The sequence below is a fragment of the Coturnix japonica genome, chromosome 7, assembly GCF_054131305.1.
Source record: "Coturnix japonica strain WE chromosome 7, WE-NBRP24, whole genome shotgun sequence".
Classification (NCBI taxonomy): Eukaryota; Metazoa; Chordata; class Aves; order Galliformes; family Phasianidae; genus Coturnix; species Coturnix japonica.
The window spans coordinates 2,428,022-2,450,039 of NC_140669.1; the positions used below are offsets into that span (position 1 = coordinate 2,428,022).

The 22,018-nt window shown below is 44.0% G+C and overlaps 2 protein-coding genes across 14 annotated transcripts in view; both read left to right on the top strand.

Moving 5' to 3' along the window:
- Positions 1 to 14,769, top strand: part of KIF5C (kinesin family member 5C) — a 59,567-nt gene extending 44,798 nt beyond the window's left edge. Inside the window, exons 20-26 of the mRNA XM_015869249.3 lie at positions 429 to 530; positions 878 to 938; positions 2,122 to 2,193; positions 2,880 to 2,984; positions 5,458 to 5,674; positions 6,665 to 6,778; positions 11,071 to 14,769. Of these exons, the coding sequence (XP_015724735.3) occupies positions 429 to 530; positions 878 to 938; positions 2,122 to 2,193; positions 2,880 to 2,984; positions 5,458 to 5,674; positions 6,665 to 6,771 (664 nt within the window). The 3' untranslated portion in view covers positions 6,772 to 6,778; positions 11,071 to 14,769. The remainder of the gene's footprint in view (positions 1 to 428; positions 531 to 877; positions 939 to 2,121; positions 2,194 to 2,879; positions 2,985 to 5,457; positions 5,675 to 6,664; positions 6,779 to 11,070) is intronic.
- Positions 14,770 to 14,945: 176 nt separating this feature from the next.
- Positions 14,946 to 22,018, top strand: part of LYPD6B (LY6/PLAUR domain containing 6B) — a 31,030-nt gene continuing 23,957 nt past the window's right edge. For 7 of the 13 annotated variants that reach the window (XM_085552943.1, XM_032445920.2, XM_085552941.1 and 4 more), the window contains exon 1: positions 14,957 to 15,287. The gene's annotated coding sequence lies outside the window, so the exon portion shown is untranslated. Of the gene's footprint in view, positions 15,288 to 20,255; positions 20,463 to 22,018 lie in introns of those variants that run through there. The other 6 variants (XM_085552939.1, XM_085552938.1, XM_032445921.2 and 3 more) reach the window with 2 other exon arrangements.

Consider the following 22,018-nt stretch of genomic DNA (forward strand, 5'->3'; position numbering starts at 1 on the left):
GATGTAGCACTCCTGTCCATAGTTATAGTGTGGGTGAATAATAGTAGCGAAATGAGAAAGCAGAACAGAAAGAATGCAAGAACAGCACGTCACAGAATCACCAGGGTAGGAAAAGACCTACAAGATCATCCAGTCCAACTATCACCAATAGTTCTCACCAGACCATGTCCCTCAACACAACGTCCAAATGTTCCTTGAGCAAGGACCTTTAAGATAAGACAAACAAGGCAGGAGAGTATAGGGTTGGCTGCTTAATATTCCAGTATTTGAAAATAAAAACTATTGGTTTTTTAGATTCGTTAGCCTTAATTTCTTCCAGAATTTTACAGTAGAATTACTTAGTTTTGTTTGTGGAAACTGAACTGCGTATTTATGGCCTTCAGGACTGAGCTGTTCAGACCTTTTGTTGTTTTTTCTTTCCATTCCAGTATGAATCAGAAGCTGCAACTGGAACAAGAGAAGCTGAGTGCTGATTACGATAAATTAAAAATTGAGGACCAGGAGAGAGAAATGAAACTGGAAAAGCTCATGTAAGTCAACTGTTTTCTCAACTGGTGTCCTTGAATCTGGTGCCTTTTAATGCGTGCACAGGAAATATCCTGGTGGGAAGCATTTGTGTTGAAACATTCGTGCTGAAAATAGGATTTCAGTAGCAAAGGCAGTGTGCAGTAGAAATGAATGATTACTAATTACTCCTTCTTTAAAAGTTTTAAGCTTTTTAATGGTAGATTTGATGCTTGCTGAAATGGTGCCATAGAGCTCCAATTCTATGAAATATTACGGCAAATCTCAAATCCCCCATTTCTTAACCCACAGGAAAAAGAGAATATTTTTAAAACGTTTTTTGATTTCATGTTTAATGTTGTGATCTTTTTAGACTGCTTAATGAAAAAAGGGAACAAGCAAGAGAAGATCTTAAAGGGCTGGAGGAAACAGTGGTAAGTCGTGTTTACAAGTTATTGAGGGTTATTTTTCCCCTATGTTTTCATCACTAATGTGTAACCAAATCACCTGCGCTGGTGCTCATGAAAATGACTAATTTATATCAGATAAGCTTTAAGTTCTTTACTCTGAGAGTGGTGAGGTGCTGGCACAGCTGTCCTGAGAGGCTGTGGATGCCCCGTTCATCCCTGGAGGTGTTTAAGCCCAGGTTGGATGAGGCCCTGGCCAGCCTGGGCTGGTATTCAATGTGGAGGTTGGTGGCCCTGCATGTGGCGGGGGGTTGGAGCTTCGTGATCCTTGAGGTCCCTTCCAACCCAACCATTCTGTGATTCTGTGGTGATGCTATGAAGCTAAGTCTGTGCATTTCCCAAATTCCAAAGTCTAGGTAAAATGCTACTGTTGTAGTCTCCTGTGAGAAACCTATCGCTATTGAGGTTGCTAGAACTGTGTTTTGCTGCCCTTCTTCCTCGAAAGCACCTGAAGTGACCAGCATGCTCAATACAGGGTAATTACACCTAAATGATGCCTACCTGCTTCTCACTTGGCCCATGCAGTGGCTTGTAGAGGAAAGCCAAATGAGGTCTCATCCCTATGCATCAGGCTCAGTAGGCATTGGTTGGCATTTGGATGGTGGTTTTGGGGAAGGGATGGAGAATAGTTTCTGTGGGGCCATGTCTGCTGCCCTGTGCTCCTTCCCACTGCTGGGCTGATACAGAAGCAAGACGAGGGGGCTCATTGGAATGAGTTTTGGGTTGGAGGTCTGCTTGTGAAGGCTTCTCTTCTGCTGCTGTGTTGTTTAGAATGGCACACTCTGCATCTCCTGCTCCAGTGATTAAGCACTCAGACCCAGTCAATGAATTTGCAATGCAGTGAATCCAGATTCATGTAGGTAGATATGTGTAACCGTGGACAGTTTGTGAGACTTGTGGTGTTGCAGACAGCACATGGCAATGCACTGGCAAGAGGAAAAGTGCATGCCCTGCTCTTCTGTGAGCAGCTTGTTTGTAGGCTGCTTCAACAGCCAATGCATGTACCAGGCAGGGACATCTCTATAAGTGGATCACGTTAAAGTCATATTATCTATGTGAATTTGCAGAGATGTCTTTGTTTTGTTTAGAAGCCCAGAATATCTACTATCTATCTTACTGATTTGTGTCTTTTCATGTAAATTGATTCCAGGCTAGAGAACTCCAGACTCTCCATAACCTACGCAAGCTGTTTGTTCAAGATCTCACCACTCGTGTTAAAAAAGTAAGAATACCTCTTGTCATCCAATATACTGCAATCCACATGTGCATATTATTACAAAATGGGATTATTATTTTTTTTCAGTATCAGTGAGCAATAGCATTAAGACTGTCCTGATGGTTACCCAAGCTTTGGCTCTTGTTGGGTCCTACAAGTCTTGGTAGTTAAGTGAAGTTACTGCATTCAGAAAGATGGCATAATGGGTACCAGAAACTGCTCAATATAACTTGCACTAATGCAAGTTAACTACACCAGACACTGTGACTTTATGATCCTGAGGCTACTTGACCATTCAAATTCAGGTGTTTTTAATTGTTGAATCAGAGTAAAAAGTTGCATAATTATTCAAAGGCTTCACAGTACTTCACAGTTCTCTAAAGTGGCTTTGGAGAAACTGGTATAACTATATAAAGTAAAAATGTTACCTAGAACTGGAGAAAGGGAAATTCTTTCCCCACCTAAAGTCTGTGGTCCTGTTCGGGATCCATACATTGTTCAGTAAGAATATTTCATTTTCTTTGTGGAGAGCAATATGGCCCCTAAATATCAAATGAACAGGTGAAATAACTTCTCTTTAATCTGGGGCTCTGGAAGGCTTTTCTGTCTATGGCAAACTTACATTCCAAAATGCCTGAGCTTCCTCTTGAGTTTCTGCATGGTTTTGCTGACCCCTGGAACCCTCTGTGCAGAGCGTTGAGCTTGACAGCGACGATGGAGGCGGAAGTGCTGCGCAGAAGCAGAAGATTTCCTTTCTTGAGAACAACCTGGAACAGCTTACTAAGGTTCACAAACAGGTAGGAGCTTCACTTCTTCCAGTGCTTGTTTTTTCCTATTAAATCAGAAGCCATTGTGCCTTTTTCATTGACTGATAGTAATTTCACCCATAGGAAAAACTGCTCGAGTAACACTGTTCTCTAGTATTACAAATTACATCTCTTTCCCCCCAAATTTTATTTTTATATGTTTAAGGGAATAATTTTTGAAGGTAATATGTAGGTACTGTTTAAGGAAATGGTACCTATAGTTCTCAATTGAAGTTGTTGGCATTAGGACTACACCTACTTACTGGAATGTTGTTGTGGTCTGGCCCTGGCAGGCAGCTCAGAACCTCACAGCCGCTCGCTCAATCAGTGGAATGGAGGAGAGAAGCAGAAAGGTAAAAGTGTGAGAATTGTGGCTTGAGATAAGGACAGTTTCATAGGTAAAGCAAAAGCTGCTTGCGCAAGCAAATCTAAGCAAGGAGTGCACTCAGCTCTTGCCATCAGCCACTTCCAGGACAGCAGGGCTTATCACATGTAACAGTTCCTTGGGAAGACGTGGGCATCACACTGAACATCTATCCCCCCGTCCTCCTACTTCACCCCAGGTTTTATTGCTGGAAATAGAGGTTTACTGTGCAGCTTAAGAGCTGGTGCCTTCCCAGGAATGCTGAGGCTGGCCATTTCTGGGCATGATGATTGCCATCTCTTCCCTGTTTTTTAAGAGCTCCTGTTTCCTTTGGATGTCTGCTTTTCAGAGCAACGAGAGCCCTTCACTGTGGGTGCCAGCCCAACAAGTGGGAGGTGTAGGGGTGCGCTGTAGGCAAGCATTTGGGTATAGATCAGGGAGAGCCCTCTGCTCACTTGAGAGCCTAAATATGATTAGGGTGTCTATGTGTGGGTATATCTATCTCAGTAGGTAAAACTGGATCACTTCTGCCACTAAGTCAGTTTCCACCCTCTTCTAAGATGACAGATTTATCGAACCATATCCCACATCTCAGACGCGGAGTACAAAGTAGTAGAAGAGGCTTCTGGCTTCATTTATGAATACTAACATAGCGTTCTCAACTGCGGTTTTCTGAAACTGATAGGGAGACACAGCAGGATCCAAGATTTGCTTTATTTATTCCTGTAGAAATGCCAAAAATGCAAGCAGTGCTGGACTGGGACAAGTGTCCATTAAGGTTCAGTATTCTGAGATTCCTTAACAGATGGTTTAAAGACCTACTTTCTAAATGTGGAAATCAGGACGTGTGAATAATGCTTTTTTGTTGCACTCTAGTGCCTTTTTTTTTTTTGCATTCTGTTCACATTTCTGCTAGTCTTTCAGATTTCTATAGCTCTCATTAATGTATATTTGCTCAAAAACAACTGAGGAGTTCATGTCTCATAAGAAACTTAAATAAAAAACAACGTTTGGCTTGACCTGAATAGGGGATCATCCTGCACGTATTCCAAACTAGGGCTGTTTGGTAGAACATGTGCTTGACACTTTCATTGTGACAATGGTTTTTCTTTTTAGCTTTGCTTGTGTTTTTCTTTTGGCGCTCAGCCTGGACCAGCAAGCAGGTGTAAAAGGTTTTGATTGCGAAACGATGTGTGAATGTTACTGCATGCTGTTGCTTTACTGTATTATTTATGTGGTACCAACTCACTTTCTTCCCTTCAGAAAGGGGAGTATTATTTTTTTGGAACAGTTATCTGTTGACTTTTAGCAATAAATTGTTCTTTAGAATCTGTATTGTGTTTTGTTTAAACCAAGAGTCTGTTTGTATCAGTTTTTACTTACCTAAAAATCAATCTGCCTCCTATGGTTGAATATAACGTTAGATATTATTCTGATAAGCAGTAGAGCTTGTTCGGGTTCATAATCAAGGAAGTCTGTGAATTTAAAGTTACATATTGTCATCACCATGTTTATGGTTACAGGCCTTAAGCTGAATTCTTAGCAATGGTTGAGGAACAGAAAGTTTCTGCTTCTCCCTAATGCTTGAATAGCGAACAAGAAGGTAAACATCCCCTGACCATCGGTGATGGTGAATTCTTGATGAATCCAAGTATTGACTGTAAGCTATGCTTAAGCACTGTGGTTTTTAAGCAATGCGGTGATCAAGTAACTGAAATGCCAGACATGTCTGCATGCTGAGAAAGCAGAGTTTCTGTCTGAGTTGCTCTGAGGGTCTGGAAGTTTGGTTGTTGCAGTAATTCCCTGCAGGGTTCGTCCAGAGCCTTCTACCTTCAGTCATCTGTGAAATCGTGTTCTTTGATCTTCCTGCTGAATGTGAATGATTGGTAGCTCAGCTGGACAAATGACCAGCATGATTAATAGGAAGAGAAAATCTGTTTTTGGCATAAACTTTTTACAGGTGTTTCTGGAGGAAACCTGTTTCCTTCCCTCATGGTGTACAAGTTGCGGAGAGGAACAGAGGTGATTTCTGTCTCTCCTTATGAGATGACCTTTGCTATGGTTTCTCACAGGGTATTTTTGAACCTTCTCTTCTTGCAGTTGGTACGTGATAATGCAGATCTTCGTTGTGAGCTTCCTAAGCTGGAAAAACGACTTAGAGCTACGGCAGAGAGAGTTAAGGCCCTGGAGAGTGCACTGAAGGAGGCCAAGGAGAATGCCATGAGAGACCGCAAGAGGTACCAGCAGGAGGTGGATCGCATTAAGGAGGCTGTAAGAGCCAAAAACATGGCACGGAGAGCACACTCTGCTCAGATCGGTAAGGGTGTATTGCTAAGGGGCGAGCGACTGCTCACATACTTCATGGTTGGTTTGTTTGCTCATTTGTGAAAGAAAAGAGCTTTGAAAGCAGGAGTCTGGAGCAAACTTCTGGGTCTGCTTCTCCCCTGTTGCACAAGCAGCTTCAAAGGCTTCACTTCTTAATAGAATATGCCCCACCTGAAGTTTAAAGTGCCTTTGCTATTTAGCTCAGTAAATAAATGGCATAATGGGTCTTGTGTGCCATTTTAATGACCTGAAAAAGTGTCTCTTTAAATTAGTCTCTCGATTTCTTCCTGCTCCCCACGTGCTCTTCTTGTTCTGCCTTTAAGCTCCTTCCTCTCCTCTTCCCATTACTACTTGTGCTTTCATTTGGGCTGTGTAGAGTCAAATATTCCTGTCTAATGCAGATGCTTGTTGTATCTCTGGTACAACCTGAATCCGTGCATGCAATCAAATAGTGTTCAATATGGGACTTTTCAGGTGGCAATTTCTGAACTGATTTCTAGGAACTGACAAGATAGAAAGATAATGTATTGCATGGTGGTGGTAACATTGGTGCCTTAAAACCCAAGGGAAAAATTAGTATGCAGTGTTTCCTGCCTTATGCTGCCAGTCCTAAAAAGCCATTATCAGTTTTGTCTCTGCTTCTTCTGGAAATGCACAAATAGCCGTGGCAGGAAATTGGACATAGAAAGTCCATCAGTAGCACCAAATGAGTCTTGAGTTCTCTCTATGCTGTACAGACAGCCCACAGTCTTTGTAGAGATGATGGGCATGCATGAAATGGTCAGATGGATTCTGTCAAAAACAGAAGAGCGATGTATTTGTTGTTGTTTGAGGTAAGGGAACACTGTGTTTCTGATTACAGACTAAACTGACAAGCAGTTTCTCTCCTGTACATGATGGGCTTTGTACTAAAGGAGAAGGTGAGGTAAAATCCTGTTGGAAAAAGCTAATTGTGTTGTTTGGTTTCCTGCTTTCTCTGCAGCCAAGCCCATCCGCCCTGGTCATTACCCAGCGTCGTCTCCAACAGCTGTCCATGCCATCCGAGGGGGTGGGATGTCCAACTCCAGCTACTATCACAGCGCCAAATAGATGAGAAGTAAGACCAAAGGCCCAACTGTTCTGTCACTGATCACCACTAATATTTTGCTTTTAGCAGACCAATGGTATTTTTTTTTCCTAGTTTCAGTGGGAGTCTTTTGCCTGTGTTTTAACTGAGAAAGTAATTAAGTGAGGGTTGCCTTGTTTAGAGTACTTTGCAAGCTGCTGCTGCTCAGAGTTTTTATTTAGTGACTTGTCACTTGAAACTTTTTTTAATAAACTGAAATGCTACTGCAAGTCTGTTCTGAAATCAGCACACAGCAGTGTGAAACTTGGGTATTAAAAATAGAGTTCCAGAGGCTGCTCCATTTTCTACTTTCTGTAACATGAATATGTTTCCTTGTGGTATTCTTTAAGGATAAAGACTTCTAGTAAATAACCCTGTACTAGGAACTAGCTGTGTGTGATTGAAAAGCAACCGAGCACTTCCATGCCCATGCAGGAGCTGCCTGCAAACTAGTAAGGGTTTTTCCTGGTCAGAGTTCAAAATGGAAAACATTAGAAGCTGCAAACTTCATGCTTTAGGGTGAGATATTACTTGAGAGATGGATCCATATGGTAAACATGCTTCTTCACAAGCACTTAGCTTTTCCTTCTGCCCCTCACAAGCAGCATCTGCTCCCTCCTGCTCCTGAGCAGCTGTACCCAGAGTGCCTAGAGAGACCTGCAGCCCAGGGCAGGGCTAAAGCAGCCTTAAGTTGGCAGCAGCACAGAGCTCTCTGAATTTGTGTCAGCATTTGGCAAACTTTGCTCCTGCTTCTTTTGCTTTGCACTCTTAGTCAGCTCTCTTCAGCTGAAAATGTAAATATTTTACTTCATTGTGAGCACTTAAGGTTTCTGTGTCTACTCAAAATCTTGTCTTGGAAAGAAGAGCAACAGAGCCCCATAAGACTGCTTCATGCGCCCATCTCTCTATTCATTTCCTTAAATGCTCATTTTTTTCTGGGGTGGATTAGTCGATAATTTTGTTACGAGCATATTAGGAGTTGGATGGTAGTGAGTGATTGTGGAAAGCAGCTGGTGGACTCCTGGATTGCCTTTCCAAGCCTGGCTTCTTTCTCCTCTGGAGGATTAATTCTGTTTTACGACTCTCTCTGATAGTATCTGGTTTCCTTTAGGCATTTGGCATTCTTGGGTGTGTTTTTCTTTTTCTTTTTTTTATTGAGAATGCTTTGTGTCATGCATGCATGCAAACCATCCATCACATCATTCAACCTTTTATTGTGTCGTGGGGATTGTTTCTGTTCATTGTGTTTTCCGTGAGCCCTGTAGCTGCAAGCAGCATATTTTTGCTGTGGATGAATTAAGGCAAGTCTTTGCCGAGTGCTTTCATGAGTTAGTTGATTCTGAACTGAAATTTGCTTTTCCATCTCATGGGAAATATAGCCTCTATCTACTTCATTGCATTCCCATGAAATAGCAAAGGGAGAGGAGCGTGATAAAGAAGCCTATAAATTATTTCTAAACGTATGTAATAAAAGCTGCTCTGTGGGGAAAAAAGCTGCTACCTGCCTAAACTGGGCAGGCCTTTAATAGACCATCTGTTGTGAAATTAAAGCTGTCAGACATGAGCAGGCCACACACCAGCTATAGGCATGCGTCGAGCAAACGACTGTAGCGTAACAGAAGTCATTAGTAAAATAAACAGGCATAACACGAATGGAGCATATCACAAAATAGGACTTTGTAAGTCAATAAAGAGCAATCTCATGTGCTTTAGATGCTGGGTTTTCTGTCTGAGGGGATAAGCAGATTGAGGCCACATCTGGAGCTGAGAAGGTCATAGGTAATGGGAGAGGAGAAAAAGAATTGGGAATGGTTTTTCTAGATAAATGTTTGCTGTCAAGTAACACGTTTTTTAGAATGACAATTTTATACCAGGATGAGGGGAAATTTGTTTTATTTCACTCATCATTCACAATGAAGACAGTAGCCATTTTTTGCTGCTAGACCAGTCAGGAATTGAGAGTCATTAACCTGAGCAGAACACCCCATCAATAACAGCCAATGGGCATTAATAAAACATTGTTGTAAATTGCAAATTGCCAGTTGCCAGCTTAAACAGAAGACTCCATAGAGCAAGGAATGAATCGCTAAGAGAGAATTCCTCTGTCTGTGTCAGTTTCAGGAATCTTCAGAAATCTAAGTGCAGTGAGTTTGTTAGCTGGGGCATAGCTCAAGCGCAGATCTGATGAAGTTATGAGGATGGGAGTTCACATTGGTGTGGCTAAAAGGGTAACTGTGGCAGCGTGAGTCCTGGCTTGGTAGAAATCCATGCTGAATTGTTTTTCTTACTTGAAATATGTATGCAGATCTGTGTTAGAACAGATCAGTTCATTTGGAAGTTCTGTCTTTAAATGCCTAACGTGGACCTGCTCAGAATCCTTCCGTACACCCCATCTGGAGGCCACGTTCCTGTTCTTCACCTTACTGAGGGAAAGCTGAGCTGTGGTGGTGCTGCACTTCTGCAGCTCATCATTTAATAGCTGTCTTAAGATGGACCAGAGATCATCTTTATGTCTGCTTTAACTACATCACACACCTTACCAAGGGGACAGAGGAGCACTAGCAGAGCTCTGGGACAGGCAGAGTTGAGGTGCAGGACAAATCTGGCTGATTATATGAAATAAATACTTGAGTTGCTGTGTTGGAGAGCAGTTCAAGTGCTGTATACAAACTTCTAGGTTGGCTACCACTGTATTTATAGCACTTTCCTCAAGGGTGGGGTGGCAGTCTGAAGGACTTTCTCCTGATGTTGATACACCTGTGAGCAAAGTGGCACAACAGGGTGTGCTCAGGTGCTGCATGGGACCCCTGCACAGGCAGGCACACCAAGAGCAGATGCAGGGAGCTGAGTATGTTGACAAAGCATGTGCTTTCGTATTTCAGATCCTGAGTAAGCTGGTTATCTGCCTATCCTGCCCTTCTCATGTTTGCTTAAACTTGTCTGGTACCTCATTTGAAAAGTAGTGAAATGAAGATATGCTAACAATTGCAGTAATGCTCCATCGCAGCTTACTGAAATTATTAAACCAGCTTGTATGGGACCCGTGTTTGTGAAACACACTGTGCAAACAAGCTTTTGACAATGTGACTTCCCTTATCCTAAAGTCTCTGGTATGTTCCCAGCACCTCCCCATCCTTGAGCAAGATGAATAACTATATTTAATCTAGGCAGGCCATTTAGATTAATCTAGGCAATAAAATGCATGAATTAATAACCAGCCATCCCTCCTACTTTGCTAAGAAGGGTGGTAACTAGGAGGGAGCTACAATTCCCACCACTAAATCAGGGTAAATTCAAAAAACACAGATGAGTTGATTCTTTCTAATACCTTCATCTTTAATACTGAAAAGTTTTGTGTTAAACAGTTCAACAAGAAAACATGTAATGAAGCAAAATGTTGCTCTCTTTACAAGATCCTGTCTTAGCTGCTTAAATAGCACTGGGCACATTCAGTTGCTTATATGTTGCTTTCCATATGGCTAATGAGAAAAGCGTAAAATTTCTAAATGCAGCCAAAGATTGGTACTTCCAGTTATTGGTAACAAGCTGCAAATCAACTTCATACTTATCAGCCTACTTTGAACTTCTGGAAGGAGCCATTGTGACATTAGAGAGAAGGCTGTAAAATAGCAGTAGTTTTGTGTAAAATGGTACTGTCGATTTTGGGAATACCTCGTCAGGATGTTATATAAAATATTGTATATGTTTATATTGATATTATATTCATGTTATTTATATTCTTTATATAGGTGTGTGTGTTTGTATGTGTATACACATCAGGAAGGAACCTTTTCTCCAGGAGATCTTTGCAGAAGAATGGCTTGCCTGGATTTGTAGCCCTTTGTTCCTTTCCTTTCATAATATCTTTGCAATACTTGTTAATTAAGATATATGTGTGTGTCTGTTCTGCAGCTCCTATCAGTAGGGAGAAAAATCCCATGAAGGGAACGAACAGATAAAAAGGGGGGAAAAAGAGCTTTCTGTTGTGCTTAAGGATGTCTTTAGACAAGCTGCGTTAGAAGTGGCAAAGAATGAATTTCATCCAGGCCATTGTTTTGTTATGGCTGTGCCAATCTGTGGGCTGGAAACTGTCAAAATTCCTCTTTAAGACTTAATAATTGAGACTCGTTCCTTGAATTCCTAAAATGGTGCTTTACAGTCATGTTCTCGTGGCATATTGAGTTTCTGCCAAGTGTTGGTATCAGTTATTTGCCTTGTTGCATATCTGCTTTCTAATCTAAAATGTTCACTAATTATCATTACCTTTCTCACTCTTTTGACAGGTCAGTCCCACTTAGCATGTTACAGACTATCATTAAGTCACTACTTTCTTTTACCCCCCTCTTCAACCTGATCCACATTCTCTTCAACCTGCGCTTCCTACCGCCATCTGCGACGCACTGGCCATAGGTATTTTGAGCTTCGTAGGATCTCCACGTGTACAGAAGTCTTCAGCTCAACTCTTCTACAGATACTTGTACAATGTATTTAACGTAACCATCTCAGTACCCATAGGAAGTCTGCCACCCAGAATGGCACCGACAGTGTGTGACCCCCTGGCTTAGGCTGGGGCTTCTCCGCTCAGCCCGATGCTGTTGGAAGTCCTCTGTCACATCAGTAAATCCTGACTTCCAGCATCCAAGATTTGATTATTTGGTGACCAAGTGCCATCAAAGGCAGGTGATTGTGCTCTGTCATGACTGATTTACTGTATAATATACATATTATTTTATATTTTTAAGGGATGAAAATGTGCTGCTACATGGTTTTAATTTGACTGCTTACATTTTTTGGAAGGAAATTTCCCCAAAGAACCGTTTGTAAAATCCCGATAAAACCTTTGGACTGTATAAAATGACCTTTCTTGCAGTACCTGGTAAAGATCAAATGGGATGCAGAGAAATCTGTTAGTATAAACTTAGGTTTTTGGAGTTTGGTAGTTACAAGACTTGTATGTGTGACTTATCTTCAAGTTACGAGCTGGTCTGCTTGTAGTTCTCCCTACAGTGGTGGGGTTCTCCTGATGCGTGTTGGCTGGCCGTGTGTTGCTCAGCATTGTTCTCCATGACACTCTGAAAGCTTTCAGAATGCCACAGAAGTCCTGTCTTGGGAAAGCCTCCAGCAAGCCCTGATCTGCTCACACTGGAATTCACAGGCGGGAGGGAACAGTCCCTGACTGGAACAGGCACTCCCTAAAAAAACACAAACATCCCCCAGAGCCCCAGCCCTACCTTAAGGTATAGAGGGACCAAGAGGAGGTGTGGGTTACAGGCTGTCCTTTGCAGACCGAATTGGGAAATACATCTGTTAGGAGGTGAAGAGCGCGTTGCAAGGGGAAAAAAATGTACTTACTGCTTGTGTAACGACGTGCAAGCCATCCTGCTGTGCTCAGAGCCTTTCTCATCTCCCTGGTGCCAGGCAGAAACGTGTCCAGCTCCTCAGCAAGGGGGCACTGGAATCCTTCTGAGAGCACAGCTGCAGGTGGAAGCTGCTCCTGCTGCTGTGTCACATATCTGTGTCACCCAGCAGTGTGGCTCACAGGGAGGGTACAGCTGTGCGTGACCCTTCCATCTTCTCCTGCAAGTCTTTGCTCTTAGGTTGAGACAGACATGAAACCAGTCGGGTAATGGAGAGCATTTGGAAATATTGTGATTTTTTTTTTAACTTAGTTTTTTGCAGAGTAAGTTGGACTTAATTATTATTTTTTCTTAGATGTTGCACTATATTTGGGAGCGTTTTGCAAAAATAATTTAAAGAAGTTGCAAATTTTGCATGTATTTATTTTGTATTTTTTCAGAGTTTTCTATTTCTCTTTACGTGCGTGTGCACTGCCAGGAAAATGAACTGTGAACTCACCATATGCAGGCTTTAACAGGGTTACTAATTCTGACCCATTCTGTGCTGCTCAGAGCTGAACTGTCTGCTATCAACTTATTATCCTCTTCTTTTTGTTCTGTTGCAGTTGTCTTCAGAAAGGAATACTGAACTCTTAGTGGCTGCCCGATTTTGTTCTGCGGTGCAGCTGCTGTTCTGTATTTTGAATTCAGAGTTTGGCAGGGAGTTGCATTTTAAATGCAACGTCCCAAGTTGCTCGCGTTGTTATCATCAGTTCTGTATGACAGTTTAGACAGCTTTCTTCAGCTTGAGTGCTAAGTTAGCTTTGACATCCCTAAATTGTGCTAGTGCTGATCAGCCAGTCAGTTCATCTAGCTAAAGTGAGGTTCTCCAAGTTAACTTCTGCTTCAAGACTGTAAGAGGACTTTCTATTACTGAAACACTGAGAAAGTGCATCAGGCTGAGCTCCTCCAAAAGGAACACGTTACAGGCTTAACTGGAAATTATCCAGTCTGTCAGTTGCACTTCTTCTGCTTATAGATTCTTGTTTTGGAGCCTATTGTAATGAAGCAATTTAAGTTTGTATTGCTTACCGTATATCTAACTTTTGTACCATTTTTAAGTCTTATGCATTTTATAGATAGAAAATGAAAGCCTCACATCTGCTCTGCAGGGATCAAACCCTGTCTTGTGTCATTTCCAGCACCTGATACTGTCTTACTTTGCTCTTTGAATGTTGTGTCATATTTATTCTAGGCTGATTTTCAGGTTGTGATTTGTATAGAGCAAATGGAACTTCACACCTAAGATATCTTGCATAGGACACGTTCTAGTGGAAACACTGTTGACAAATGGAAACCATAATTCAGGTGGAACTGAGGTGTGTACTGTTCTTTTTCAAGGAATAAAATACCATTTCCTGCTCAGCTGAGCTTCTCTCCATGATGTCATTGGATCATAGAACGGCCTGGGTTGAAAAGGCCCACAATGTCCATCCAGCTCCAACCCCCTGCTGTGTGCAGGGTCACCAACCAGCAGCCCAGGCTGCCCAGAGCCACATCCAGCCTGGCCTTGAATGGCTGCAGGGATGGGGCATCCACAGCCTCCTTGGGCAACCTGTGAACAGTGCGTCACCACCCTCTTGAGTTTCTCCTTGAATTCATGTTTCATTGACTTGTTTATTTCAAAAGCAAGGAAAGTTAAACCTGGGAAGATCTTGGCTGATGCATCTGCAGGTTGTGTTTTGCTCACCAAGGGGGAGATGGGAATATCCTGAAAATACTGAAAATCAACAAAGTAAAAACAAACCCCAAACTATACAAACACCTTTACAACGATGGTTTCTGCCAACAGAACCCAATGAGTAGCTTTTAAACTGCATTCCACAAAGCCTTACGCATTGAAGTACATTTGCCTGACGTTTCCATAAATAAGGCTTGGAGCTGTAATATTTCAGTTGAATTGGAGGTTGAATTCAGTTGAATTGCTCATGGAGGCTCAAAAGGAAAATGCCTGATCCAGTTTCCAGTGTCGGAGGAGGAGAACCTTGTGTAACCATGAGGGTGTGCACCAACTGGAGTCAGTGAGTTGGCAGGACGAGCTGAACCTCCTCTTGCTTTGACTTTCCCCTTTGCTGTGCCTGTATGAACTGAAGCTCACCGGCCAACATCTGCTGCACGGGATGGGACACCGCTGCACCACTTCGCTCACCATCTGGTCCACTGGAACACGTTGTGTGGTGGGAGAACCGCAGGGGTTGAGGCGTTGCGTAGAGTTATCCATGTCTAGTTTGTCAAGTGTGTGCCGTGTACTGCAGATGTGTATTCTCTGGGCTCTGTGTATCTTTACAGTAGTGTTCATTTTAGGAAAAAAAAAAAACAAAAAACAATAAAGTGTGGACACCTTTTGCTGGTAACAAGGGGAATTTTATTATTATTATTATTATTATTTTGCCATTGCATCAAGCAATGCTGAAATGTATTAATCTCCTGATAGCAGATCTGACCCCTTCTCCTCCCCATCCCATGGAGATAAGCTTTTTATCTTCATTCTGCAGTTCTATCGGGGACGGATGGGTACGCTGGCAGACTGCATGATGTATCATTTGAAAACCGTTACAGTGGCCAATAAAACCGAACTAAACTTTGCAGCGTTGTGTGGCACCGTGTGTCGGTGGAGCTCCCTCAATCCACACCCGGGTAGGTAGGTGGGTGGTGTGGGGGCGTCCGACACCCGGGTAGGGGGGTGGGTGGTGTAGGGGTGGTGTGGGGGTGATGTGGGGGTGTCCGAGCGCCGCTCGCTCCCCGCCCCGTCCCCACCCCGCGGGGCAGCACCGCCCAGCGCCGAGCCGTGGCCGCATCGGACGGCAGGTGAGCGGGGCCGGGTGGGGGGTGGCTGCCCCGGGATTGTGCGGGGGACCCGATGTAAAAAGCACGATGTGAAGCCGCTGTGCTGCTCTAGGTGTTGTTAGACGGGCAGCGCGGCGCTGCGTCGTTCGTACCCCCCGTGCTCGGCCGGCAGCTGCCCGGAGCTCGGGCTGCTCTCCGGGCTGCGCTGCTGGTTGCTCCGGGAGGAGATCCGGCACATCTCGCAGTGTGATGGAGGGGTTAAAGCTGCAATTCACAATCCTACCCTGAGTTATAGAGGCTGAGAAGCGGCGCTGGAGGTAGGAGCGGTGCTTGGTTTGTGTCGGTGTGTTTGCGCTGAGTGTCCCCCGCGCGGATATTTGTGCATGTAAAAGGGAATTTAGCAGTGAAAGAGAAACTAACTTAAAAACGCGCTGTTCTCAGCGGTCTGCAGGCCGTTGGTGTGACTGTAATCTCTTCTAATAATCTCTTCTAATATGGCCCCGTGCAATGCGGTGCTTCACCTTTAGGTTCTCAACTGCAAAGGCTTTAAAGAAGGAGGAGATAATTTGTATCTGAAAAACGGCGTGGCCTTCCAGCTTGGAGTCTTTTGGAGCTGGAAGGAACAGGCTGCCGTTCTTCATAATCTCAGCTCTGCGGAGCTGCCCGTGGCAGTGATGAATAACAGCGCTTCGGGGGAGACTAATATCCCCTATTATGCACCTCACCAATTGGGCAACGTCAGGAACGGAGAGATGGGAGGGAGATTATCTCCTGACCCCCGCGGATCCTGCCCTGCAGTGCGGTGATTACCCTCCCCGCAGTCTAAACATGCATAGAGTGCAGGTGGTAGAAGTTACAGTCATCTAATCCTTTTGGGGAAAAATGCTGGCCCGGCTTCGTCTCGATGTGAATAAACCTGTTGCGGCAAATTGCGCTCATTCAGAGCTCAACTTAATTTGCAGAAATGGAGCTAAAAGCTTATGAAATAGCTGGGGATGTGCAGGCATGGCTGTCCTGTGGCTGGGCTCGCTCCCCCGCCAGCATTCTGTGCATCCCCTCACTGCTTAAAATCTTGTTTGCTGGTCTTGTTTTTGCCTTGCACTTCAATTTACTTGAGACCAGATACGAGAAGTTTTGGTGTCCACGTACACGTGAGATGTTAAATGGGAGCTTCAGTGCCAACTTTCTCAGCTGGTAACAAGCCAAGAAAGCGCATTTGGGCTGTAATTCCCTATGGGTGGGTTTCCCTGTAGTTTTGGTGGGTGCTTTGTCTCAGTGCTGTTCCTTTACTGGGGCCATCTTGCTGCCCAAAAGTCCGCCGTCTCCATCTGTTGTGTCTGGCTCAAGTAACACAACACCTTCCCCAGACTCATCATTGCAGTGCTGTCTGTAGTGTCTGGCTCCTGGGGACTGCTTGGGGTTTCCCTCTGATGGACGTTCCATCTCAGAGTGGCAGGATGGAGAACATTATCGGGTGCCTGATCTTAGCTCTGCAGCAGTGTGGCTGCTCCAGGATCTGTCTGCTCACAGATGTGTCCAGGGCTTTAAGGCTATAAAGTGAAGTCAAACATTAAACAAAATGCAGATCACTTCAGTTCTTTCCAGACACCAGTGTGCTGGGATTATAGAATACACGAGGAGTTTTATTTTCCTCCAGGTACGTGGAGACGTGACCCCTTCCTGCAGTTCTTTTCAGTACGTGTCTATTTAAGTGCAAGCAGAATTGCACCCCATGGATTACCCATGGCACAGGAAGTGGGGCAGCCAACCCTGGGGGTATCCCAGAGCTGTGGATGTGGCACTGAGGGATGTGGGCAGTGGGCATGGGGGGGTGGAGAGGGTTGGACATGGGGATCTGGGAGGGTTTCTGTAACTGGAATGGTTTTGTGTTCCTGTTTTGTGATTCCCACCTAAAAAGAACACAAGTCGTCTCACGTGGAAAAACTTAAAATAGGTGTTTAAGGCACTATTGAGATATTAGCTGCAGATTTACAGCTAATCTGCATGGACTTGAAAACTTCTTTGTCTGTGAAGTAGCAGCATGCAGTTAATAATTACAGTATAATTAGACAAGAAGAAAGATGTGTCAAGTGAGGTAGGATTTCTGCCTCATTAGTTGTAGGAAATGAGAGATTCAGTGTGCACAACTGATCCTTGCCTTTTCTGAGGAGCAGTGTTTGCAGCTGAAGGTTTTGTTGGGACTGTGTATGGTCCTCAGTGATACTTTATGGCCACTCGTGGCTGTAAGCACAGGAGTGAGACTCTGCAAACATGTGTAGGATTTATTCTTCACACCTGCTATGGGGTGGGTTCAGAACATGGTTCACTCAGCAGTTCCTCAGCTGCTGTGACCATCCCAAGAGCAGCACAGCAGGCATCGCTGCCCTCCTGACCGGCATGTCATGATGTGTTCTTAACAGAGATCAGCTATCGATGTCAGATCTGAGAAGTCATTACAGAAATAAAACAGCAGCAGGTTCAGAGAATCCACAAGTAGCTGGATCACTTCTAGTTGTTTTTAAGGGTTATTTGGGCTTGAAAAAATGCCCTGTGGTGTCCAAACAAACACCTGAAAATGTCATTAAGCACATGAATATCTTTATATCTGACAGCCGTGCTAGACTAAGTGCAATTACAGGTTGGTACTGGGACTTTGGAGGCTGAGTGAAAACAGTGTGCAGTTTTGGTAGAGATAAAGTAATTTCAGGTAGCACAGAAGGAGAAGGAAGCGTTCCCTTTCCTTTCCTTGCTCTGGGCAGCATTGCATTGTTTCTGAGGATGGCACTGACTGAAGGAGGAATGTCCTCTGGGTCCATTTCAGCTGCTTACCAGGGAAATAGAAACGTGGCTATTAAATATGTTTATTAAAACAGGGCACTTAGTGCTCCTGTTGTTGGCTGTCAGTTGGGTGTTCCAAACCCAAAGGTGGGGTCTGGACATTGCAAAGACTTTACTTCAAGTAAGAATCTGGGCTGCTGTGAAATGTATGTCCATCTTCTTTAATATTGCTAAAAACACCACACTGCAAGCAGGATAAGGAGTCCCAGTTGCATCTGGCTTCTTGGAGTGGGTTTTGCTTATTCTGTGTGGATATGAACTACATGGCTCGGTGGAAGGGATACATTTATTAAAGCTATGCTTGCCTGTTTGGCTCTTTGGGCACTCTGTGCTGTCTGACCATGGTGAAGTAACAATGTGATTTTAAGACGCATATGTCCTTGCAGGAGAAATGTTTGCTTCTACCTTCAGATGCTAAAGTGAAGGGAACTGAGATCTCTTAACTGGTTAAATCCATGTTTACAACCTTGCCTGTGGTTAACCATCACTAGATAAGATCGTGGGCTGTCTCATGTGAGTGCTAACATGTATTGGAGCGATGATAAGATTCACATTTAAATTACTTTTCCTTGTGCTTTATTTTTTCTATTGTCTTTGGCTTTGGAGAGGAGCCGTCTGTGTTGTGAGGAATGTTATCAGTTTATTAAGTGGCTGCTGCTTACAATAATCTATTGTAGCTGGGAGGGCAATGATTGGCACTCAGTAATCTTACACTGTGCTGTTTTCCTGCAGTACTTCCATGTAAAAGGCCTTCGTGGTTCAGACTAATTCTGATAATGTGCTAAATCATGTGCCTGGACATATGCAAGATGGGACTTGAAACTTGGCAGTATGTACGCTTCTAAGTCAACACAGCTTAAAAGCAGGCACAGTGCATCCATTTAATTGTTGTTCCTGTTTTTTAGTTACTGCAGAAATGCAAAGTTCTGCCTTAATCTGAGCCTCAGTCCCAGCTGTCAGCATGCTTCAGCATTTGGGGTATGTCACCTAGCTTGTGCTTTCATGCTGATTATGTTACCAGAGAGATCAGTGTTTATACGTATGTAGATGCATGTTTATATACATTAAAAACTTGTTAAAAAGTGCACTGATAGTATTCAGTCCAATTGGACATGCAGATGAGTCAGTTGTCTTCCCCCAGACCAGAGCTGGCTGTGGGATGGTTCTGCAGAACCAAGTTTTTAGAATGATCTTTGCAGGTGAGTTTCCAGTCTTCTGCAGAGCACAGTTCTTACGTATAACCCTTTCAAACAGGACATTTAGGTAAAGGATTTTGTTATGAGCACACTGAGCATTTAATTATTCCCCTAAAATAATGGCCGGAATGGGAATTGTGTGAACTGTGGCAAGAATCTTTCATTTTTATCTTTTTATTCAGCTATAGCTTGTTAAATCTCTTCTTCATAGAACCACAGACTGGTTGAGTTGGAAGGGATCTCAAAGACCATAGAACCATGGGATGGTTGGGTTGGAAGGGACCTCACAGCCCCCAGCCCTGCCATGGGCTGGCTGCCCCCCAGCTCTGGCTGCCCAGGGCTCATCCACAGCCTTGGGTACCTCCAAGGATGGGGCACCACATCTCTGGGCCGTGCCATGGCCTCACTGCTTCTGGGTAAAGAATTTCCACCTTATATATATAATGTACATCTATTTGTGCTGGGAGGGCTGCGGATGGGAGATAACTGTCTGATTCCCAGTGCCATGTTCCCACAGCCAACCTGGAAAGAGGTGTGGTTGCCACGAGCAGTAGCAACAAAGGCACGGAGCTGGGGCTGCCTTCTGTTAGTGGCAGCTCATCAAAGGGCCAGGAACATCCATAAAATGAGCAGCGAAATTACTTTGAAAGCTTCAGGTTTACTCATTTTACTACCACAGGAAAATGCTGGTGATGTATATGCACATAAAACACGTTGGTTTATATACTCAATGTGGCACATATTCTTTGAAGGAGTAGACAAGGGAAAGTCCCTTCTGTGCTCTTACAATAACTGTGTTCCCCTAAACTGGCTGTTTTCTGCTGGGAGAATGCTATGACCCTGCTTATTCAGGGTGCTTTAACTGAATTGTTTCCTTTCTGAGTGAAGGATGCCGTAGTTAATCAACTTCTAAGTCTGCTTGGAAGAGAGTTTAATTGTTAATCACTACCAGCAATACCCAGGAGCTCAGGTACTGATTTGGTGCAATGCATTTTTCCAGCAGCAGCAGCAAGCACTGCATGTTTTTAACAGCCTGCTGTAGCAGACATTGACTGTAAAGCTTTGACTCGTGGCTAAATCCATAAGAACCCAGAAGTGGTTTTTAAAAGTAGCCCCTGTAATGTTTTAAATCATGAAGGTGCTGCTTAGAACCATCACACTGGTGTTGGAGCGGTGATGTGCTGCATGCCTAGAGAGTGTCCTCATACCTGGGAATTCACAGCAGCTGCTGAGGACTGTGCTCCACCTGTGGGAAGATGCCTGGGGGCATATAGGAGAGGCAAGCTGGGAAAATACAGGTTTCCCAACCGTGGCTCTCTTGGAAATACAGCACTTTATTCTGGTTTACTGGTGGTATTTACCTTCGCTACAAATTCAGATGTTTTATATGCCAAAGTCGTTGGATAAAAGAGCTGATAACTGAGACAGAGAGTGGAATGCAGATCTTCCTCCTCTTGGGTGAGTGTCTGCTCCCTGTATGTGTGTGTGTGTGTGCAGACTTTCTGTCTGCAGGACGGACCTTTGAAGTTCCCTACAAGCTGTATCCATTTCAGCAGAAGAGATCAGGAGAGATGATCTGTCTGTTGGTTCCAGCACATGGTGGGAGAAGTGGTGGGCTGAGTGCTGGAAACCACGGAGGGCATTGCCCCAGCTCTCCAGGTGAGACAAGGTAACAGCTTCAAACACCTCAATCCCCATCACTATCCCTGCAGATGGAAGGGACCTGGTCTGAACCCCCTCAGATGAATATACGTGCATCCACGTGAGCCTGAGCTGGGAGATGGGTGGAGAGGTGCTCAGCCTGCCAGAACGGGCTGTGCCTGTGAGCCAAGCCTCACGTGGACCAGGAATAGGGAAAGGGGGAGCCTGTGGGATCCTGGGAGCAGCAGCGAGGTGGGATGCGAGGAAGTGGGGATTACATGTTTCAGCTGTGTGTGTCGTGGGGTTGCTCTTGTGGCTTTTAGAAACGCTGGTGGCTTTTTTCAGCTGAAACTCGGGGCTTGAAAAAGCTGCTGCTCGATCTCTGCGTCAGCACATCTCATCCAAATCAGCTCAGCTCTCTGGAATTTGGTCACAGACAGAACTACTGGTGGGGAATGTACTGGTATGAAAGCCACATCATTCATATCTGATACCAGTTCTATCATGGGAATGGTCCTGCCAGAGCTTGGTTTGTCTTTTTTTTCCAGCTTCTTGTGATGGTGAAGAAAGACTTCACGTGGAAGGACTGGCAGAATGTGCCTGAATGTGTTGACCTGTCAGTGCAGTGCCCAGTGGTTCAGGAAGCTGAAATGTTTATGTTCTGTTTTGATAGGAAAGCCTGAGGCTGCAAATGTGCATCCTGAAATGCAAGAGCCAATACGTGGGTGAAGTTCATTGTGCCTGTAGCTATAATAGTATGCTAAATACCTGCGTTGTTGATCTTTCCTCACCTCCAGAACTCGTACCCCATGTATTAGTGTGTTCATTTAATCAGCCTTGTAACAACTCAAAACTTAAATTCCTGTTTCCCATTGTGATTTGAGTCTTGAGGAAATGATTTGATCTAAAAACAGCAAATTACTGTTTGGTTTATATTTGCTTTTCAGCAGCTCACAAGGTTCACCTATGCTTGCTCAGGTTACTGGATGGCAGGGAGTGAGTACCCTTGGGTTAGGGAATCCCATTAGCTTGCTGGTCACAAAGTCTGCCTCTTGTTTGGTAAATGCATTAATAAAATATTATGAATGTTGCAGTCCCTCCCATGCGATAAGGGCATTAATAATCTAATGAATGTTACAGCCTCCATGTTCAAATGGATGGTGTTCTGTTTCTGAGCTGTTTCTCTATAGTGCTAAATTGCAGGTGTTGGTCATGGAGCTTTCTTCATTTCTATAATCATAGATTCATAGACTTGTGGAGTCATTAGGGCTGGAAGAGACCTCTAGACTCATCTGGCTTATCTTTGTATTGGACTGATTAAGCCAGGCATCTAACTGTATGAATGAGCCTGTTAATGTCAATGGGAAAGCCTG